This window comes from Gorilla gorilla, chromosome 1 (genome assembly GCF_029281585.2).
Source record: "Gorilla gorilla gorilla isolate KB3781 chromosome 1, NHGRI_mGorGor1-v2.1_pri, whole genome shotgun sequence".
NCBI lineage: Eukaryota > Metazoa > Chordata > Mammalia > Primates > Hominidae > Gorilla > Gorilla gorilla.
The window spans coordinates 116,303,859-116,325,419 of NC_073224.2; the positions used below are offsets into that span (position 1 = coordinate 116,303,859).

Here is a 21,561-nt window from a genome sequence, read left to right on the forward strand (position 1 = left end):
AAAGTTGGGAGTGTGGAGCTTCTTAAATTTTTGGATGCCCACTAAGTATGTTGCTTTACATACTGTAGGTGCTCAATAAAAATAATGTGGGTGATGTTAGTGGCTAATCCCGAGAAAAACCCAAACCACAGTGACAGGAATAGGGGCCTCAAATTACCAAAAAATGAGGGACCAGACCAAATGTCGATGAGCAAACTGAACTTTAATTTGCTTACCTGAAAGGCTTGCTCTTCATTATTGGCATAGGCCACAGCTATTTACACAGAATCATTGTACAGGATTTACAGCAAGATGCTACACATAGCATCATTCTGGATAAGCGACAAAGGAGTAAGAACAGACTGGGGAATAAAGCTCTGAAATCAAAGTGTAAGCAGAAATCTGAAGGTATGTGTACAAGGAAGGATAAGGGCCAAATGATGAGCGAGGTTGGTGAGGTAGACAAGAGGGAGGAAGAGGAAACATCCAACAACTTGTGGTGCAGAGATATAATGGAAGAGTCCACTGGCACATAGTCTTAAAAATTATGTTTGGAGTTTGAAGGAGGAAAAATCTGCCATAAGCCACCTCTGTGAGAAAAAAGAAGGCAGTTAGAACCTTACAGGCCAAACCTTATACCTCCCCTATCGAAAAGTAATTCTGCTGATTAAATCCCTGGATAGGAGAATGAGAAGGTTGAAAAAAGAAAGAGATGCATAGACACAGAACCTTAAACAGAGTTAAGAGACACAAAGTAAATATATTCAAGAGAGACACAAAGAAAGAGGAAAAGAACAGAAGCTCAGGCACATCTAGAAATTAGAGACATCCTATTAACTTCACGAGTCATCTTTCCTTACCTCATCTTCCCCAAAGCTCTTCCTCCACCCCTAAATCTCTGAATTTCTAACTTTAACCAAAGAGTAGAATTCGAATGAGGCTGGCACATGGGGGACGATCTAAGATTCCATCTCACCAATTCAGGTCCCCTCCTTATCCTGTACCGGAAGGTCAGGGCTTGAGTCGTAGCCAGGGATAGATTAGGGTGAGAATAGACAGGATGGAGGACACGAGGCCACAAAGCCCCACAATCCCAGGGCCACAGCGCCAGAGGCCTAGTTTGTCCAGAGGAATGAAGAGATCACAGGCATTTCTGACCACGTCTAGCAGAAGTGGGGGATGACCTCTAAGGACTTGAGCCAGGAGCAGGACTTGCAGCCGAAGTTTCAGAGCCAGTTGGGGCAGACCTCCTCCTGGAGTCCCTGGTCCCCCAAGTCCCCCAGTTTCACTTCCTCCTGGGACTCCTCCTCCGGAACCTTTCAGTCGCCGGCTACAAGCTGAAGACTCTTGCTCCATCAGTAGGCGAATCTCATAAGCATCACGGCTCAAATTCATGATGAGGGAAAACAAATAGTACCTGATACACAGAGCAAAAGGGTCAGTAAGGGCATGTATACCTACTTAACATATCCAACATCACATTTTAACATTTTCTTTTCCTGTAGCACAAAGAGATTACACATTAGATCAGAAGTAAAGTGAATGCTATTACCCCTATTAGAAATGTCCTCCCTCGAGGACACTATGCTAAGCAAAATAAGCCAGACACAGAAAGACAAATACTGCATAATCTCACTTATAGGTGGAAGCTAAAATAAGGCCGGGCGTGGTGGCTCATGCCTGTAATCCCAGCACTTTGGGAGGCCAAGGCAGGTGGATCACCTGAGGTCAGGAGTTTAAGACCAGCCTGGCCAACATGGTGAAACCCCGTCCCTACTAAAAATACAAAAATTGGCCAGTCGTGGTGGCCAGCACCTGTAATCCCAGCTACTTGGGAGGCTGAGGCATGAGAATTGCTTGAACCCAGGAAGCAGAGGTTGCAGTGAGCCGAGATCTCACCACTGCACTCCGGCCTGGGCAACAAAGCAAGACTCTGTCTCAAAAAAAAAAAAAAAAGGCTAACTCATAGGGGCACAGAATAGAATGGGGGTTGCCAGGGGTTGGGGAGTGAGGGAAATGGGAAGATACTGGTCAAAGCGTATAAGTTTCAGTTATGCAAGATGAGTAAGTTCTGGAGATCTAATGTACTACATTGTGACTATAGTTAACAATACTGTATTGTATATTTGAAATCTGCCAGGAAGGTAGATCTTAAGTGTTCTTACCATAAAAGATAAAAGGTAATTATGTGAGGTGATGGATATGTTAATTAGCTTGACTGTGGTGATCATGTCACAACATAACATGGACAAACATCGAGCTATAACTCCTTAAATATATGTAATTTCTATTTGTCAATTATGTCCCAATAAAAATGAAGAAACAAAGTCCTCCCAACATTCTGTAACTAATACATGTTTATGTGCACCTTAAGATCCTGGTTTAAACTCCATGAGCATCATGAAATCTTCCAAGGTCAATCTCAAATTTCATTTTCCACTTGGCAACACACACACACACACACACACACACACACACACACACACACACACACACTCTCCCTCTCTCTCAACTTGACCTATAACAAGGCAAACTTGTTTTGAGAGAACAAATTTCAGATGTCTCAGAGACTCAAACATATTAAAGGTGATCTAAATCCAATCCCTATTTCTTTAAAAAAAAAAAAAAAAGAGGCCCAGAGGTTTAAGTAATTGCCAAATGTGTTAAATTATAAATTTCTTCAGTAAAAAATCCATGTTTTTTATTTGTAATCCAATCTGACAATGGTGGTCTGTACTCAATAACTTGTTCTACCTTCAAAGTATATCCTGAACCCAACCAACCACATCTCTCTATCACACCGCACTGCCATACTCTAAGCCACTAACATCTCTTGTCTGGACTTCTGCTTTAGTGTTTTAACTGGTCTCACTGTGGCCATTCTTGCCCCCACCTCCAACAATCTATTTTCATATAATAGCTAGCATAAACATAAATCACATCATTACTTCCCTTCTTAAAACTCTCCATGGTTGGCCAGGCGCGGTGGCTCACGCCTATAATCCCAGCACTTCGGGAGGCCGAGGCAAGTGAATCATGAGGTCAGGAGTTGGAGACCAGCCTGACCAACGTGGCGAAACCCTGTCTCTACTAAAAATACAAAAATTAGCTGGGTGTGGTGGCGCGTGCCTGTAATCCCAGCTACTCAGGAGGCCGAGGCAGCAGAATCGCTTGAACCCAGGAGATGGAGGTTGCAGTGAGCTGAGATTGCACCATTGCGCTCCAGCCTGGGCGACAGAGCAAGACTCCATCTCAAAAAAAAAAAACAAAAACAAATAAACAAACAAACCACAGCTCTCCATGGTTTTCTTCCTGTCACATTCATAATAAAAGATAAATACCTTAGAGAGGCTTACAGACTCAACATCTGGTCCCTACCCCTCTAACTTTACCTTGTATCATTCTTTCCTGCAATCATTATGCTCCAACCATATTGGTTTCCTTCTACATTTTAATCCCATCAAGCTTGTTCTTGCCTTAGGACCTTTGCACTACCTATTCCCTCTACCTGGAATATTCTCCCTCCACCTGGAATATTCTCCCTCCAAAACCCTCACATATCTAGCTCTTTCTTGCTCTTCAGGTATGAGCTTAAATATCACCTCTTCGGAGAGGCCTTCCCTTATCCCTAAATCTAAAGCACTGAGTCAGTTACTCTCTACTCCATAACACTGTTTTAATTTCCTGCATAACATTTACCAGTATCTGATATTTTAATTTATTGTTTATTTATGCTTATCTCATCCCATTACAAGGTAAGTTCCAGAGGAGCAGAGGCCTTGTTTGTCTTTTCTTTTTTTTTTGAGATGGTATTTCACTGTTGTTGCCCAGGCTACAGTACAATGGCACGATCTCGGCTCACCGCAAACTCTGCCTCCCGGGTTCAAGCGATTCTCCTGCCTCAACCTCCCGAGTAGCTGGGATTACAGGCATGCGCCACCACACCCGGCTAATTTTGTATTTTTAGTAGAGACGGGGTTTCTCCATGCCGGTCAGGCTGGTCTCAAAACTTCTGACCTCAGGTGATCCGCCCGCCTTGGCCTCCCAAAGTGCTGGGATTACAGGTGTGAGCCACCGCACCTGGCCGGCCTTGTTTATCTTTAACCACTATATCCCTGTATGTACACTGGTGCCTACCATATAGTAAGAGCTCAGTAAGTATCTGTTGGATGAAATGAATAAATATAACATATAGACTCCTTTAGGGAGTTGCTTTTCCATACTGCTCCAGCCATGCCTCTGCTCCCACCCCTCATACATCATAAGCCATGTTAAAGTTGTAAATCACTGAGAAAGATGAAGGGAAAAGCAAGGTTAATATAATGAAAAAGTACAATCATAGGAAAACGAAAAACAATACAGATAATATGTTAGAGAATTTTACTCCCACATCATATTTCTCTCTACCTTTATTGTCAGCTACCTCCTTTGTCCAAGCCAACGTCATCTCTTGCTCGTATTAGGGCATCTCCTCCTCTCTTGACCCACTGCAATCCATTTTCTTTTCTTTTCTTTTTTTTTTTTTTGAGATGGAGTCTTGCTCTTGTCACCTAGGCTGGAGTGCAATAGCACGATCTCGGCTCACTGCAACCTTTGCCTCCCGGGTTCAAGCGAGTCTCCTGCCTCAGCCTCCCGAGTAGCTGGGATTACAGGTGCCCGCCACCACACCTGGCTAATTTTTGTAATTTTAGTAGAGACGGGGTTTTGCCACGTTGGCCAGGCTGGTCTTGAAGTCCTGACCTCGTGATCCCCCCAACCTCGGCCTCCCAAAGTGCTGGGATTACAGGCGTGAGCCACTGCGCCCGGCCTGCAATCCATTTTCAACATCTCAAAAAGAGACGTCCTTTAAACACAATTTGAATCATGTCATTTCCCTGCTCAGAATCCTTCAATAATGTCCCATTGTAGGATAAAATAAAACAAACATTAACATTGCCTAAAAGGCCCTGTATGAAAGATCTGGTGCCTGTCTATCTCTCAAATTTGAACTGATGGACTCAATACTGTCAATCACACTGGCTTTCTTTCTATTTCTCTAATTCCCTTAAGTCTTTCTTAGTTCAAAGCCTTACTTAGAATGTGCGATTTTCTCTGTTTGGAAATGTCTTTTCTGCTACTGTTGGCTTTGTCTAACTCCTCCTACTCAGACATCAGGTCTGAGCTAAAATATTACTTTCTCAAAGAGTTTTTTCCTGATTTTTCAATCTAAATTAGCTCCCCTTGTGATATTCTTTCATAATACCGCATACTTTTCCACAAATATATATGAGAAGTTATTCATTGTAGTATCTAACTCCCTCACTAAACTAGAAGCTTCATGGGAGCAGGCACATTATCTGTTTAGCTCTTTGCTTTATCCCCTGCCCCACAGTAAGCATCTAATAAATATTTTTGGAATGAATGAGTAAGCAGGTAGTGAGGGGGAATAACCTGTGGTATAGAAGCACAATTAAAGTGATATAATATCTTACCTTGCACAATATTAGTCATTCATTATGGAAGAGCATCTGTCTTCCATCTCCCCCCATTTGATATTCTCCGATAGTTTAAGATCTAAGTGATTGGAAGCCAAGTGACTGATCAAGACTTATATACTCTGGAAAGATCCTAAGATATCTTTCCCTCATATAAGACAACCTATGCAATACAGAGGCTACAAAAAAAAATCTTAAAGGAGAACAGGATATCAAACCTGAATGAACGCTGGGCCCACTTCTCCTGATCCACACGGGGAGCCAGTCCAGACTTTCCAGCCCACAGGACATTGTCACAGGCGAAGTACAAGGCTCGATTGAGGTGACTAACAGTGATGCAGAATCTCAGGACAACATCTGATAGGTGAACAGCTCTTTTGGCTGACTCAAGGGCATCTGCTGAGTTACCCAGGCGTAGAACTTGTGGAGATTAGAAAGGGAAAGCAAGGATTTGTAAGTAGAGAGGCAGATAACAAGAAACAGAAACAGAGAAAGCAAGAGGGCAAAAGTTGAGCAATAATAATGACAATTTTTTTAAAGAGCAGAAACAGGCTGGGCATGGTGGCTCAAGCCTGTAATCCCAACACTTTGGGAGGCCGAGGTGGGTGGATCACCTGAGGTCAGGAGTTTGAGACCAGCCTGGCCAACATGGTGAAACCCCATCTCTACTAAAAATACAAAAATTAGCCCGGCATGGTGGTGGGCACCTGTAGTCCCAGCTGTTCAGGAGGCTGAGACAGGAGAATTGCTTGAACCTGGAAGGCAGAGGTTGCAGTGAGCCAAGATTGCGCCACTGCACTCTGACCTGGACGAGAGACTCTGTCTCAAAAAAATAAAAAATAAAGAGCAGAAACAGTCCATTTTTCAATTTCAAATTTGATTTTTGTGCCAGTTTAGTTTTCTCAAACTTGACCCATTCTCTCCAGTCCTCCTAATTACTTCCATACCCCTGCTCTCTTATCTCAACTGGACTCATGCAGAGGGTAAGTGCAGAGCCAAATGAGAAAGAAGAACAGGCAGAGAGGGTACAGGAAGGAGGGACAAAGGAAGGAGAGCTGGGGATGGAGGAAAGGTTGGGGGATAAAAGGAAAGACAGAGTTACTTACGCTTTCTTCCAAGGCTCAGGTGGCTCTCCAGTTGTCGAATCTGTTTCTGTAACTCAGGACTGGCTCCATGCCTCTGCAGCGCATGGCCAAGAAGAGAGCAAGCATACTGGGCGGCCCTAGAGGAGAGGGCAGGCAAGGTAAGGTGGAGACCTCCCTAACTTTCCGCTCAAAACTATCCTCCAAAAGGCACAGACAGACTTCCCCCTTTCCCAGTTTGAGAACACTCCCCTTCCTCCTCCATGCCCATATCTCACCATTTCTCCAGGCCAGAGGAAGGGAAAGGCATAAGGAGAAAAAAGAGTCTAGAAAGGGGTGGGGAGCACTACTGAATGTTGAGCAAATTAGAGATTTGACAATGATGAGGCCTGAAGGGGCCAGTGCAGGCCGCAGGGGTCCATCACAAGCACATCAGCGTGAGCATGTACGTGATCGATGAGGGGGAGGCAGACAGTTGGAGGGCATTTTATTCCTCAGAATAGGTGAACTGAGAGATTTCAAGGCCCTCTAGCTGAATGGAGACCAAACGCCAGGGCGGAGGCAGGGGAGTTCCCGAATGGCAGCACGGTGTGGGGACACGGAAACTGGGAGTGCCTCCTCAGCTCTGGGGGCAGAGTCTGGGGCTATCCACCGTGGGGCGAATGCTCCTCATTCCATCACCGCCCAGTGAGGACACTGTCGGTCTTATGTGGACACAGCAACCCTGAGCGGCCTCCCCGCTGGCCCACTCATGCCTCAGTTTCCCCATCTCTTCCGCGAACGGAAAGGAATCATCTCAACAGCGGCTCAAATCTGCGCCTCACGGTCCGTTCGGGCCCCCGTAGCCGGAGTTGACCCTTCTTGACCCCCCTGTAGCCTAAACTGACTTCGCCTCACTAGAGTCTTCCTCTGTCCATCCCTCCCCCGCCATTCCTATTCGGGCCGCACCTACACAGCCGCTCCCGGGCTTGGCTCTGAGCACTGAAGCGGACCCAGGCGTCCATGACAGCCGCAGCCCAGGCTCCGCGGCCTTGCTCCCGCCCCACTTCCCGCCCCTAGTCACGCCTACAGCGCGACCCAACGGTGCCTCGCGAGGGACAAACAATATCAGAAAAGAAAGCTTGGCCCTGGAAGCGGAATTTCAGGACGCGAAACGCGTGTCTTTTGAGCCTCCATGTGTATTACTGTGCGTGTCTCCGTCACAGCTTCCCCTTATCAGACGACCTCTACTCCCTAGCACGCCTCCAGCGGCACCTTCTTCTTTAAATATTCATGACCAAGGGCGGGGCCTGCAGGGGCCGGGGCGGGGCGAGAAAGCGCCGCAGTGATCTCCACGTCTTGGAGGCCGCCGGGATAGGTGTGCGCCTGGCAGAACATCACAAATACACATGCACGCAGGCTCCGACTGAATCCAGGGCTGTAGGGGCTAAAGAGGTCTAGGGCAGTAGAGGCCTGAAGCCCAGGCTGGTCTGTCCAAGGAAAAAGGAGCGTGATTGGTACCAGATCTTCGTTCCCTGCAGAACCTTGACAGTTGAACAAGTGACCTCCTCCAGAACAGATGGAGAGTCTCCAGAAGCAGAGGCTTTAGTGAACGAAATTCGCAATAATCAGCTCCAGATCCTGAAAAGGAGGGCGAAGAATCAGTGGCCAAAGCTAACCCCTTCATACCCACACTTCATCCTCCTCAGTTTCTCTCCAGGCCACCATGTCTGCAGGCAACGGCACCCCTTGGGGTCAGCAGCGGGGGAGGAGGTCTGGGCTGGATCAGGAGTGGAGGTGGAGGGCTCAGAGCTGCCCACCTTCTCGGCAGCAGCCAAGGTCCGAGTGGGAGTGACCATTGTGCTGTTTGTTTCTTCGGCTGGAGGGAACCTGGCAGTCCTGTGGTCAGTGACACGGCGGCAACCCAGCCAGCTCCGCCCCTCTCCGGTCAGGATACTCTTCGCCCATTTAGCAGCCGCCGTCCTACTAGTCACTTTTGTGGTTATGCCCCTAGATGCCACCTGGAATATCACTGTTCAATGGCTGGCTGTGGACATCGCATGTCGGACACTCATGTTCCTGAAACTAATGGCCACGTATTCTGCAGCTTTCCTGCCTGTGGTCATTGGATTGGACCGCCAGGCAGCAGTACTCAACCCGCTTGGATCCCGTTCAGGTGTAAGGAAACTTCTGGGGGCAGCCTGGGGACTTAGTTTCCTGCTTGCCTTGCCCCAGGTGAGTGACCTAGGACTCAGGACCGGGCAGGACAGGGATTTGGGTCCATAGCATGAGTTAAAGGGTGCGCTTGGGGGCCTTTAGCCATTAATTCTCAGGGAGTAAGCCTCTGCTTTTTTTTTTTTTTTTTTTTTTTTTTTTGCCGGCTCACTGCAACCTCCGCCTCCCGGGTTCAAGCAATTCTCCTCCCTCAGCCTCCCGAGAAGCTACAGGCGCCCGCTACCATGCCCGACTAATTTTTGTATTTTTAGTAGAGGCGAGGTTTCACCATGTTGGCCAGGTGGTCTCCATCTCTTGACCTCGTGATCCGCCTGTCTCAGCCTCCCAAAGTGCTGAGATTACAGGCGTGAGCCACCGCACCCTGCTACCTCTGCTCTCTCTTCTGTAAGATTATTTGTATGTTAATTTACATCTGTTAAGAGCCTGCCTTTTCGATTCCTCAGGGATCTAGAACTAGAAATACCATTTGACCCAGCCATCCCATTACTGGGTATATACCCAAAGGACTATAAATCATGCTGCTATAAAGACACATGCACACATGTTTATTGCGGCACTATTCACAATAGCAAAGACTTGGAACCAACCCAAATGTCCAATAATGATAGACTGGATTAAGAAAATGTGGCACATATACACCATGGAATACTATGCAGCCGTAAAAAATGATGAGTTCATGTCCTTTGTAGGGACATGGATGAAATTGGAAATCATCATTCTCAGTAAACTATCTCAAGGACAAAAAACCAAACACCGCATGTTCTCACTCATAGATGGGAATTGAACAATGAGAACACATGGACACAGGAAGGGGAACATCACACTCTGGGGACTGTTGTGGGGTGGGGGGAGGGGGGAGGGATAGCATTAGGAGATATACCTAATGCTAAATGACGAGTTAATGGGTGCAGCACACCAGCATGGCACATGTATACATATGTAACTAACCTGCGCATTGTGCACATGTACCCTAAAACTTAACGTATAATAATAATAATAAAAGAGCCTGCCTTTTAAAAACAGTATCCTCTATCTGTGCCTCTTCCATTACATCTGTTTTATTACACTTCGTTTCTACCTCTTTGCATCCTCCCAATCTCACCTCCTTCAGATTGGGGCAGGGAAGAAAAACATACATGGGGGTCTATTAAGAGAGTGAAGTCAGTGGTTTGGGTAAAACTTTGTGGTACATTCATTTATCCATTCAAAAAGTAATATGCATCTCCAGGGCCACTCAAATTTTGCTAAGGACAGGGCAGCAAAATCTTGCCTTCCAGAAATGTATAGACTACTGCAAGAAACAAAGATATTAGGCAATTACAATATAGTGTATTCAAAAGTGTTATGCTAAAGGAGCTAAAGAAGACAATGGGGGTGGGGAGTGGATAGGGGTGTCTGACACAGCCGTGCAGTCAGGAAAAGCTTTCCAGATGTTAAAATTTGATTCTTCAGAGATAGGTGTTAGACCAATTAAAATAGGAGAAATGCTAGGGAGGATGGAGGATAGAGGATCTCAATGCTACTAAAGCTGAAGACTAGAAAATGGTGAGTAATGAACTGAGAGGGGAAAAGCAAGCCAGATCACAAATAATAAAATTGTACTTTATTCTGAGTGCAGTGGAGAGACACTAAAGTAAAAAGAGAGTGACATAACCAAATTTGTGTTTTTTACTGACTTTATTGTCGAATGAGTGTTAAAATTGCAAAGAGGCGAGCATCTGAACCTGAGTACTAGGTTAATCAAATCTCAAATCCAATCCAATACTGAAAAGGAACTAGAAATCTAGGGGGGGAAAAGCTAAATACAAAGCAATTCCTTCAAGGCAAAAACCACTATCACTATCATGGGGTTGTGGGGCAGGATACAACAGCATCTCTGAGACTGTAGGATTAGAATTATGTCAGAAGGAGGCCAAGAAGGGTCTAGGATTTATCTCTGGAATGACAATGCATTATACTGATTTAAGATTTGATCCTTACTTACATCCTCAATTATTAGAAATATAACTACTAGAAGTTAGTCTGACTATACTCCTAAGAACAAAGAAAGGCCTGGTGGCTCAAGCCTGTAATCCCAGCATTTTGGAAGGCCAAGATGGGTGGATCACTTGAGGTCAGGAGTTCAAGACCAACCTGGCCTACATGACGAAACCCCATCTCTACTAAAAATACAAAAATTAGCTGGGTATAGTGGTGAGCACCTGTAATCCCAACTACTCAGGAGGCTGAGGCACGAGAATTGCTTGAACCTGGGAAGTGAAGGCTGCAGTGAGCCAAGACTGCACCACTGCACTCCGGCGTGGGCGGCAGAGCCAGACTCTGTTGGCGGTGGGGGGAAAAAGAGAAAAATAATACTTCTAATATGTTGCAAACAAGACCTTTACCAATCCAAGTGTTAAAAAGAAGCCTGTTGCTACAGTGCCATTTACAATTAGGTTTGTTTATATGAAGCAAATTTTACATGTGGACTGGGAATTAGAAGACTTTTTGTTTCAGTCTGCCTGTTTTACTTTGTTTTTTTCTGAGTCTCGGCTCTACTGCTAACTAGCTATATGATTTTGGCTAAGGCACTTGAAATCCATGGGCCACAAGATGATGCAATGGGAAATGAATTTCATCCTTTCTTACAGCCTGACAATCTGACAATATTTGCAACCTCTATTTGTTTCAATGGCAAACTGGTTGTGACATGATACATGTGCAAAAGGTGATTTTTTTTGTTCCAAATTAGTATCCTTTTAGGTAAATTCTGTATTGCCCATATGCTGTAATTGTAGTTAAAATATTAGTGTTAATAAAATAAAAAATTTAATAATGTCACGTTAGAGTGGTAAGGGCTTAGGGGTAGTTATAGGTAGTATTAGGAGTAGTTAGAAATTACTTATTTTTGTAGGCTTGTTTCCAAGTTATCAGCAGTTGAAAGGGATGTTTCTACAGTACGTGGTAAATGGCAATAAAACAGGATAAAGGAAAGATCAAAACAAGGCTGTGGACCAAACTATAAATCCAAGACTTTATTATTATTTTTTTTTTTGGAGACATAGTCTTACTCTGTCGCCCAGGCTGGAGTGCAATGGCGCAATCTCTGCTCACTGCAAGCTCCGCCTCCTGGGTTCAGGTCATTCTCCTGCCTCAGCCTCCCGAGTTCCCAAGTAGCTGGGACTACAGGCACCTACCACCACGCCCGGCTAGTTTTTTTGTATCTTTAGTACAGACAGGGTTTCACTGTGTTAGCCAGGATGGTCTCCATCTCCTAACCTCGTGATCCGCCCGCCTCAGCCTCCCAAAGTGCTGGGATTACAGGCGTGAGCCACTGCGCCCAGCCAGCTTTGACTATTTTTATACTCCTCACAATTCTCAAGCACTTCTTAGGCAGAGCACAAAAACAAAAACAACAAAAAACTTAGAAATATATGAATGCAAGAGATGGGAAGAGGAAAGACCATTTCCCGACTAGCTCAGAGTAGCCTGATCGTAACTCCAAACAGTTCACAAAATTCTGTCTTAGGCTGAAACTATTCATCTTTCCTAAATGTCCCTCATGTCTGCTAAAATCACTTTCCCAAATGCCTTGTATCTAGGAATCTGATGCCTACTGAGCTTACCTTTTATCAAATTAATAGTGACTCAATCTCCATTACTAGAACCCAGGCACTTTAACCTTGTAGCTCTAAACAGTTTTTACTGATTCAGTTGGAAAACCCAGCAATTTAACAAAAAGGGGGAGGGGCAGCCCAATAGCATTTGGAAAATGTTAAATTTTATTATTTAACATCCTTTACCATTATAGTTACTGCACATAAGACTATTACTACTAAAGGTCACTTCAGAGTCACTGCAAAATGGCCTGGAATTTTGGCAGCACCCATTTTACACAATATTTCTTTTTCCACAAAATAACAGACATACCAGGAAAATCATTTCAGCTAAAAATATGAGTGAGGTGGTAGAAATATCATCCCTTATAAAGCGCAATGTTAGAATAGTACTTGAGAAAGCAGGATTGTTTTAAGTTCCAAGATTTAACAAACTTACTGTTCAGCATCATATTCAAGCCTAAAAGGAAGATACGATTTTCAAGATATATTGCCAACCTCTTTAACATGGCACCATGGATGAACTGTTTCTCAGCACTGTGCTGCTTCACTTGGAATTAAGGATGAATTGGGAGGAGACAGTATGACATAGGTGGGTAGGTTGGGTGGTGAGGGGAACCAGTTCTAATAGTCCTCAACTCCACTCCAGCTGTTCCTGTTCCACACCGTCCACTGAGCTGGCCCAGTCCCTTTCACTCAGTGTGTCACCAAAGGCAGCTTCAAGGCTCAATGACAAGAGACCACCTATAACCTCTTCACCTTCTGCTGCCTCTTTCTGCTGCCACTGACTGCCATGGCCATCTGCTATAGCCGCATTGTCCTCAGTGTGTCCAGCCCCCAGACAAGGAAGGGGAGCCATGGTGAGACTCCAATTCCCAGGCCTTAATCCTTAACCCTAGACCTGTTGCCTCTAGCATCATTTATTTATCTACCTACCTAATAGCTATCTACCAGTCACTAAACCATGGTGAGATTCTAACCATGTCTAGCACCTGATGCTAGAGATAATTTTGTTGAATCCCTTCAATTATAAACAGCTGAGTTAGCTGGACAAGGACTAGGGAGGCAATCAGTATTATTTATTCTTGAACACCATCAAGTCTAGACTTGGTGGCTTCATATTTCTATCATAATCCCTGGGGGTAAGAAATCATATAGTCCCAGGTTGGGAAGGGGAAAACGGTTTGCAACATTCTCCTCCTTGTAGGAGGCGAGCTCTGTCTCACTAGCTATGCCCCTCCATCAATTCACCCTATACTCAGATCAGAAGCTGAGTGTCTGAATTACAGTATATTTTCTAAATTCCTAGCCCCTGCTGGTGAATTTGCCCTCCCCCATTCCTTTGACAATTGTCCCCGTGTTCGTCTCCGGGCCCTGAGACTGGCCCTGCTTATCTTGCTGACCTTCATCCTCTGCTGGACACCTTATTACCTACTGGGTATGTGGTACGGGTTCTCCCCCACCATGCTAACTGAAGTCCCTCCCAACCTGAGCCACATCCTTTTCCTCTTGGGCCTCCTCAATGCTCCTTTGGATCCTCTCCTCTATGGGGCCTTCACCCTTGGCTGCCGAAGAGGGCACCAAGAACTTAGTATAGACTCTTCTAAAGAAGGGTCTGGGAGAATGCTCCAAGAGGAGATTCATGCCTTTAGACAGCTGGAAGTACAAAAAACTGTGACATCAAGAAGGGCAGGAGAAATAAAAGGCATTTCTATAACATCTATCTGATCCTAACAGAGTATGTAGGAACAGAATAGTAAGTCTTTAGTGCCATAAGATCTTAACATCTCACTTCTACTCCTGCTCTCCTAGTTCCCCCTAAAAAAGAAACACTGACCAGTGTCTCTACTTTAAACCCTACCTGAAACTTGAGACTATGTCTAATATAGAAACTCACATAACCAGCCCAGGCAACACAGCAAGACCCCATCTCTACAAAAATATTAAAAATTTAGCTGGGCATGGTGGCATGTACCTGTTAATCCCAACTACTAGGGACAGTGAGGCAGAAGGATGGCTTGAGCCCAAGAGTTTGAAGCTGCAGTGAGCTATGATCAGCTGCAATCCACCCTGGGTAACACAGCAAGACTCTATCTCAAAAAAAAAGAAAAAAAAGAAATACATAGAGTTCAGTCCCTAGAAGTATCTTCACAATGATCCATACAGCCTTGCTATGCTTTAGAACTTTCAATTTTAGGACAGGAAAGTAACATTAAATGTAGAAAACAAAAATGGAACATTTATTCGCAACTCAAATACTACACATATAGGGTAAGAGATTAAATATAAACACAGCAAGTTCCACCCCAGTCCTATTTGTCCAAGGCTGCATGGTCAAATGGAATCTTGAAGAGAACACCTGGACAACAGAGGACCTGTCAGCGACGTCTCCGGTCTGGACTTCTGCTGCGTCTTCGGCCACCTCTAGGGAAGAAGAAGCAGGGAGAGGAGTCCATTAGAGGGACATAATACTAAGTCCTCATTCTGTTTCGTTCGTATTCCCTTCACCCAGACAGTATTTGCCCTCTTCATTTTACCTCCTCTTGCCTTTTGGTGGACCCCGAACAAAACACCAGTCAACGCTGATGGGCTGTCCCATCAAATCCTGGCCATTGAGTCCCTCCATAGCAGCCTGGGCTTCCTTGTATGTTTCATATTCAACTAGAGTATACCCCTGGGGAAAGTGAAAAGACAGATATGAAAACCCTCCTATTTCCCCAAGTATCACTGAGTATCTTTTCCCTCAAATCTAAACTCAGAAAAATCTACACACTTTAAACAATGAATGTACATCATATATCTCTACTGTATATATACATCATCTCCGTTTCTGTCTCTTTGGCGTGTCTGACAAAACATAGATTTCCAATGTCATTTTATTTCAACTTTGCTCTTGGCCAACCACAGCAAACACAGAACTACTAATGCTGTCTAAGGCTTATGAAAGAAAGGAGGCAATAAAGTGTCACTTAGGATACCTTCAGATATCCTGTTCGCCTGTCGAGGTTGAGGTGAATGTTTTTAATTTCCCCATATTCTGCGAATTTGTCGTGTATGTCTTCTTCGGTGGCTTCCTCATGGACTCCAGTTACAAAGAGAATCCAGCCTTCAACAGCTGTTGGGGGACGGGGAGAAGTTGTATGAGTACATGAGAGACACTTTAAGCAGGCTCACAGGAATAGAGTGAGTGCGGACTCAGATTGTTTAAGCTATCTCTGAACCCATTCCTACTGCGTTTAACTATTTTATTGGTTTCTAACTACTACCACAGACACGGATACCTCACAGGTTCCATTATTACTCACAGCGTTGTGGTCCGGGTTCATCGCCATCCTGCTCCACGCTGTCATAATCCTCACGCATCCGCGCTCGGGACCCCTCTTCTATAAGGGACATACACGAGATCACCGAAAACTCCCCCTTTCTCCCATTGTTCCTATGAGTTGGGTGGTGACTCCAAAACCCGTAGCTCCTGCCCTACTAGGCCACTCTACCCCATTTTCCCCACACTCACCGGAGCCAAAGCCGCGACCCTTCCGTTTCTTCGCTTTTTCTTTCAGTTTGTGAATGCTCTCTGGAGCCCCAGAAAATAAAAGAATAAGTAACTATGACAGTCATTTGTAACAATCGTCTCTTTCCCAATACACTACCAGCAAGCCGACCCACACCGCCTCCAGTCTTAGTGCCTTCCCGGTCACGCCCTCCCTTCTCCTGAAGGGGGCGGAATCTCTAATCCACCCAAGACCCGGTTCCTCGATTCCCATCCTTACGACCGAGGAGAAAAGAGAGTAAATTTTCCTATTATAGCCTTCTCTCGCACCTTCCCCGCTTCCCACCAGCCGTCTCCACTGTCCTCACCGTCCCCATCTTCATCCATGGCGAAATCTTCGCCCCCAGCCTCGTGAAGATCTAGCACGTCCGCCATGTCGCCTTCGATCGAGATCTCGTCTGTGCCGCTCAGACACTAGGTACCTCGGGAAACTGTCGCAGAGGGGAAAGGTCGCCAGTCAAGCTGACCAATCAAAGGCTAACTCTAAATCCCTCCCTCTGCACGGTAAAAACACGCAAATTGGGGCGGGCCTAGTGCGGAAAGATACCGGAAGTGTTTCTGTGGCCATCTTGAGCAGGTCGCAAGCTAAATCCTGCCATCTTAGGAGGTACAGACTACAGGGGGCCGTGGCTTCCTCTTAACCGCGGCAGCTGGTGATAAATACTGTACTATTAACAGTGAGGCCCGGCGTAATTTCCTTATTAGAGGGCTTCTTTACGTCTCTTCATCCCAAACTGGGAAATGGTAATTGAAGAAACCCTTTTCTTTCAAAAATCCCAGGCCTGTACCCTGTCTTTAGGCAGCGTGGTGTATGATAGGAGCGCTTTTAAAAAATAGTTTGATCAGCAGTGAGGGCATAAAGAGCTGCTTCTGGAACCTGCAGCACCAAATTTCTCTTCAGGAAACTAACAGACTTGGTTGCAATACGGTGGTGAGACAGATATCAATTTTTTTTTTTAAATATAAAACTCCCTGCCTGTAATCCCAGCTACTCGGGAGGCTGAGGCAGGAGAATCGCTTGAACCCGAGAAACGGAAGCTGATTAGCTGGGCGTGGTGCAGTGCACCTGTAATCCCAGCTACCTGGGAGGCTGAGGCAGGAGAATCAGTTGAACCCGGGAGACGGAGGTTGCAGCGAGCCGAGATCTTGCCACTGCACTCCAGTCTGGGGGACAAGAGCGAGACTCTGTCTCAAAAAAAAAAAAAAAAAAAAAGTGAATAAGAGTAAAACGAAAAATAAAATTTAAAAAGCGATTAGGAGACACTAATTCATTCTCCACAGTAGGTACTGTGATCATTTTAAAAATCAGTTGGTTACATACCTACTAAAAATCCTTGTTGTTGTTTTGAGACGTAGTCTCGCTCTATCACCCAGGCTAAGAGTGCAGTGGTGCAGTCTCGGCTCACTGCATCCTCTGCCTCCCGGGTTCAAGCAATTCTTCTGCCTCAAGCCTCCTGAGTACCTGGGACTACAGGCGCCCCCCAAGCCTCCTGAGTACCTGGGACTACAGGCGCCCCCCAAGCCTCCTGAGTACCTGGGACTACAGGCGCCCCCCCCCACCCCCCCACCCCCCCACCCCCCCACCCCCCCACCCCCCGCGGCTAATTTTTGTATTTTTAGTAGAGACGGGATTTCACCATGTTGGCCAGGCTGGTCTTGAACTCCTGACCTCAAGTGATCCACCAGCCTCCACCTCCCAAAGTGCTGGGATTACAGGCGTGAGCCACTGCGCCCGGCCTAAAAACCCTTTTTGTTAGAGGGGTTTGGCTATACTACCCAGGCTGGCCTGAAACTCGCCTCCCAAGCATCTGGGACGACAGGGATGTAACCATGCACCCGGCTCTTTCCTTGGCATTTTGCTGCACTTAGAATAAAAATTCAAACTCACAAAGCCTGCTCTGCCTATGTTTTCAACCTGTTCAACCACCGTTCTTCTCCTTCACCCATGAAGCTCTCCTTGCTCTTTCGCCCAACTGTGGTGTGCTCTTTCTCATCCCAGGGCTTTTGCAACTTGGTTTGTTTTGTTTTTGAGACGGAGTCTCACTCTGTCACTCAGGCTGGAGTGCAGTGATGCGATCTTGGCTCACTGCAACCTCCGTCTCCTGGGTTCAAGACTTCTCCTGCGCCAGCCTCCTGATTAGCTGGGACTACAGGCGTGCGGCACCACACCTAGCTAATTTTTGTATTTTTAGTGGAGACGGGGTTTCGCCATGTTGGCCAGGCTGGTTTCTAACTCCTGACTTCCGGTCATCCGCCCTTCTCGGCCTCCCAAAGTGTTTGGATTACAGGCATGAGCCACTGCTCCCCGCAGGTTTCTGTTCCTGGTGCTCTTCCTCTAGCTTTTCACATATTGGGTTCGACCTCATTTTTTTTTCTTTTTTTTTTTTGAGATGGAGTATCGCTCTGTCACCCAGGCTGGAGTGCAGTGGCACGATCTCGGCCCACTGTAACCTCCACTTACTGGGTTCAAGCGATTCCTCTGCCTCAGCCTCCGGAGTAGCTGGGACTATACGCACGTGCCACCACGCCCAACTTTTAAAAATTTTTTTAGTAGAGACGGGGGTTTCAGCATATTGGCCGGGCTGGTCTTGAACTCCGTACCTTGTGATCCACCCTCCTTGGCCTCCCAAAGTGCTGGGATTACAGGCGTGAGCCACCGCGCCCGGTCGAGTTTGACCTCATTTTTAAGATCTCAATAGTACTGTCACCCAAAGGGGTCTTCTCCACCCTCCTGTCTTTAACTGTGTATTTCCTTCACAGAACTTAAATCAGAATCTTCTTTCATTCTTTTTTTTTTTTTTAAAACAAGGTCTCACTCTGTCAACCAGGCTGAGTGCAGTGGTGCAATTATGGCTCACAGCAGCCAACCTCCCAGGCCCAAGTGATTCTCTTGCCTCAGCCTCCCGAATATCTGGGACTACAGGCACACGCCACTGCACGCGGCTAATTTTTAAAAAATCTTTTGTAGAGACGGAGTCTTGCCATGTTGCCTAGGCCAGTCAGAATCTTTAATTACCTTGTTTACTTTCTAACTTGTTTATTGTCTGTTTTTCCCGTTAGAATGTAATCCTTATGGCAGAGATAGTTATTTACAACTAAAATCCCTGAAGTTTAGCCCAATGTCTGGCTCATGGTAGACATTTGGTAGATACTTATCGAATGAATGAATATTAGAATGGCAGGAAATTCTGTCTGCCCGATGCTATGTGACTGGAAAATAAAGCTGGAAATACAGTTTAGGGTCTGCTGTGCTAAGGATTTTGGAATTTATCCTATAGGCAAGAAATTTACCTACTTCAAATATTTGAGTATTCATGGTTTTTAATATTTGAAAATAGCCTCCATACTAGTTGTTGCTTATTATTTTTCCTTAAATAGACTGACTTTAAACATAAATTTACACTGAAAGGAAAATCAGTATTTTTCTACTACAAATTCAGATAAAAGCACAACTGTTAAAAACTGTTTGCCCATCTATCGTCTAAAATCATCTCAGGAACACATATAAAACTGGGAAATGGTAGGCCAGGCATGGTAGCTCATGCTTGTAAACCCAGCACTTTGGGAGGCCGAGGCAGGTGGATAGTTTGAGTTCAGGAGTTCAATACCAGCCTGGGCAACACAGCAATATCCACCTCTACAAAAAATTTAAAAAGAATTACTTGGGTGTGGTGGTGTGTGCCTATAGACCTAGCTACTCTGGAGGTTGAGGTGGGAGGATTCCTTGAGCCTGGGAGGCGGAGGCTGCAGTGAGCCAAAATCACGCCACTGCATTCTGGCCTGCTCATTAGAGTGAGACCCTGTCTCAAAAAAAATAAAAAAAAACTTTGGGAAATGCTGCTAAAGGTAAAGATAGTTCAATGATGGCTTAAGCAAGGGAGTGTCACAGTCATAAGTATTTTATAAAGAAATATGACAGTAGTATGGAGGATGTTAAGAATGGAGGTGAAGACCAGCTAGGAAGCTATTGTAGTGATCCAGTCTGGAGATGAGAAAGGACCAAACCTAAGCTCAGGCAGTAAATATGGACAAAACATATTAGGAGGTAGGCCAGGCGCAGTGGCTCACACCTGTAATCCCAGCACTTTGGGAGGTTGAGGCGGGCGGATCACCTGAGGTCGGGAGTTCGAGACCAGCCTGGCCAACATGGTAAAACCCCATCTCTATTAAAAAAATTCGCCACGTGTGGTAGTGGGTGCCTGTAATCCCAGCTACTTGGGAGACTGAGGCAGGAGAATCTCTTGAACCCAAGAGGCAGTGGATGCAGTGAGCTGATACTGCACCATTGTACTCCAGCCTGGGCAACAAGAGCAAAACTCTGTCTCGAAAACAACAACATATTAGGAGGTAGACTCAACAGTAAGTGACTGATTACATTATGGTAGAGGAGTTGAGGGTGGATCTGAGGTGTGTGGCTTAGGTAACAGTGTAGATAATAATTCTAATAATAGATCGGCGGGGCGTGGTGGCTCACGCCTGTAATCCCAGCACTTTGGGAGGCCCAGGCAGGTGGATCACCTGAGGTCAGGAGTTCGAGACCAGCCTGGCCAACATGGTGAAACTCCATCTCTACTAAAAATACAAAAATTAGCTGGGCGTGGTGGCGGGGGCCTATAATCCCAGCTACTCAGAAGGCTGGGGCAGGAGAATCGCTTGAACCCAGGAGGCAGAGGTTGCAGTGAGCCGAGATCGCGCCATTTCACTCCAGCCTGGGGGACAAGAGCAAGACTTCGTCTCAAAAATAATAATAAGAAGAAGAATAATAATAATTCGAATAATAGATCTAGAGAGTCAAAGAGGAATGAGTATGGAGAAATGTTTTTTATTTTGGATATGTTTCAAAGTGCTTTTGTCATATTCAGATGGCCGTGGAAAGTAAATGTAAAAGCTTAAAACAGGTTGGGGAGGAAGAAATAGATTTGAGAGTCATGTGTATAGTGGAGTTCAAGTCACCATAATGGGTGAGATTGCCAGTGGGAGTAGGTAGAGCTTGAGGAGAAAGGACCAAGGACAAACTCCAGGTTAAATATCTGCAGAAAGGGAGGCAGGCTGCCTTATGCAATCATTTCTACCACCCCAAAAATGCTAATAAATTTTTTTTTTTTTTGAGATGGAGTCTCACCCTGATGTCCAGGCTGGAGTGCAATCACTCAGTCTCGGCTCACTGCAACCTCCACCTCCTGGGTTCGGGCGATTCTCCTGCCTCAGCCTCCCAAGTAGCTGGGATTACAGGCGCCCACCACCATGCCCAGCTAATTTTTAACTTTTTTTTAGTAGAGATGGGGGTTTCACCATGGTGGCCAGGCTGGTCTCGAACTCCTGACCTCGTGATCCACCCGCCTCGGCCTCCCAAAGCGCTGGGATTACAGGCATGAGCCACCGCGCCTGGCCTAAAAATTCTTATTTAGTATATATGTAAAAGAACAGGGATGTTTTAGAGCTTCTTGTGGGGAAAAGAGAGACCAGATTGTTACTGTGTCTGTGTAGAAAGAAGTAGACATAGGAGGCTCCGTTTTGTTCTGTACTCAGAAAAATTCTTCTGCATTGAGATGCTGTTAATCTGTAACACTACCCCCAAACCTGTGCTCCCTGAAACACGTGCTGTGTCAACTCAGGGTTAAATGGATTAAGGGCTGTGCAGGGTGTGCTTTGTTAAACAAATGCTT

The 21,561-nt window shown here is 45.6% G+C and overlaps 2 protein-coding genes, 1 long non-coding RNA gene and 1 pseudogene across 8 annotated transcripts in view; 2 read left to right on the top strand and 2 right to left on the bottom strand.

Annotated features, from left to right (window-relative positions):
- Nucleotides 1-183: 183 nt before the first annotated feature.
- Nucleotides 184-7,782, bottom strand: PEX11B (peroxisomal biogenesis factor 11 beta). 2 transcript variants are annotated; one of them, XM_004026480.4, is made up of 4 exons: nucleotides 7,484-7,782; nucleotides 6,560-6,675; nucleotides 5,672-5,873; nucleotides 184-1,396 (listed from the first exon to the last, which is right to left on the bottom strand). In XM_004026480.4, exons 1-4 carry the CDS (start codon nucleotides 7,537-7,539, stop codon nucleotides 991-993), a joined length of 780 nt encoding a protein of 259 aa, XP_004026529.1. In that variant the 5' UTR covers nucleotides 7,540-7,782; the 3' UTR covers nucleotides 184-990. The 2 variants fall into 2 exon arrangements, with proteins under 2 accessions (XP_004026529.1, XP_018895483.1); XM_019039938.4 differs by lacking the exon at nucleotides 7,484-7,782 and adding an exon at nucleotides 6,814-7,354.
- Nucleotides 7,783-8,105: 323 nt separating this feature from the next.
- LOC101137503 (putative gonadotropin-releasing hormone II receptor) lies at nucleotides 8,106-14,073 on the top strand (annotated as a pseudogene).
- Nucleotides 12,488-17,990, bottom strand: RBM8A (RNA binding motif protein 8A). Of its 4 annotated transcripts, none has more exons than XM_063697886.1 (7): nucleotides 17,784-17,990; nucleotides 16,204-16,326; nucleotides 15,860-15,919; nucleotides 15,651-15,728; nucleotides 15,324-15,460; nucleotides 14,883-15,019; nucleotides 12,488-14,769 (listed from the first exon to the last, which is right to left on the bottom strand). In XM_063697886.1, exons 2-7 carry the CDS (start codon nucleotides 16,268-16,270, stop codon nucleotides 14,724-14,726), a joined length of 525 nt encoding a protein of 174 aa, XP_063553956.1. In that variant the 5' UTR covers nucleotides 16,271-16,326; nucleotides 17,784-17,990; the 3' UTR covers nucleotides 12,488-14,723. The 4 variants fall into 4 exon arrangements, with proteins under 4 accessions (XP_063553956.1, XP_063553988.1, XP_018895530.1 ...); XM_063697918.1 differs by lacking the exon at nucleotides 17,784-17,990 and adding an exon at nucleotides 16,978-17,080; XM_019039985.4 differs by lacking the exon at nucleotides 17,784-17,990 and adding an exon at nucleotides 16,443-16,591 and having other exon boundaries at nucleotides 15,651-15,725.
- LOC129525692 (uncharacterized) overlaps nucleotides 16,497-21,561 on the top strand; it is a 31,874-nt gene continuing 26,809 nt past the window's right edge. For both annotated transcript variants that reach the window (XR_008670121.2, XR_008670124.2), the window contains exon 1: nucleotides 16,497-16,639. This is a non-coding gene — a long non-coding RNA (uncharacterized lncRNA). The remainder of the gene's footprint in view (nucleotides 16,640-21,561) is intronic.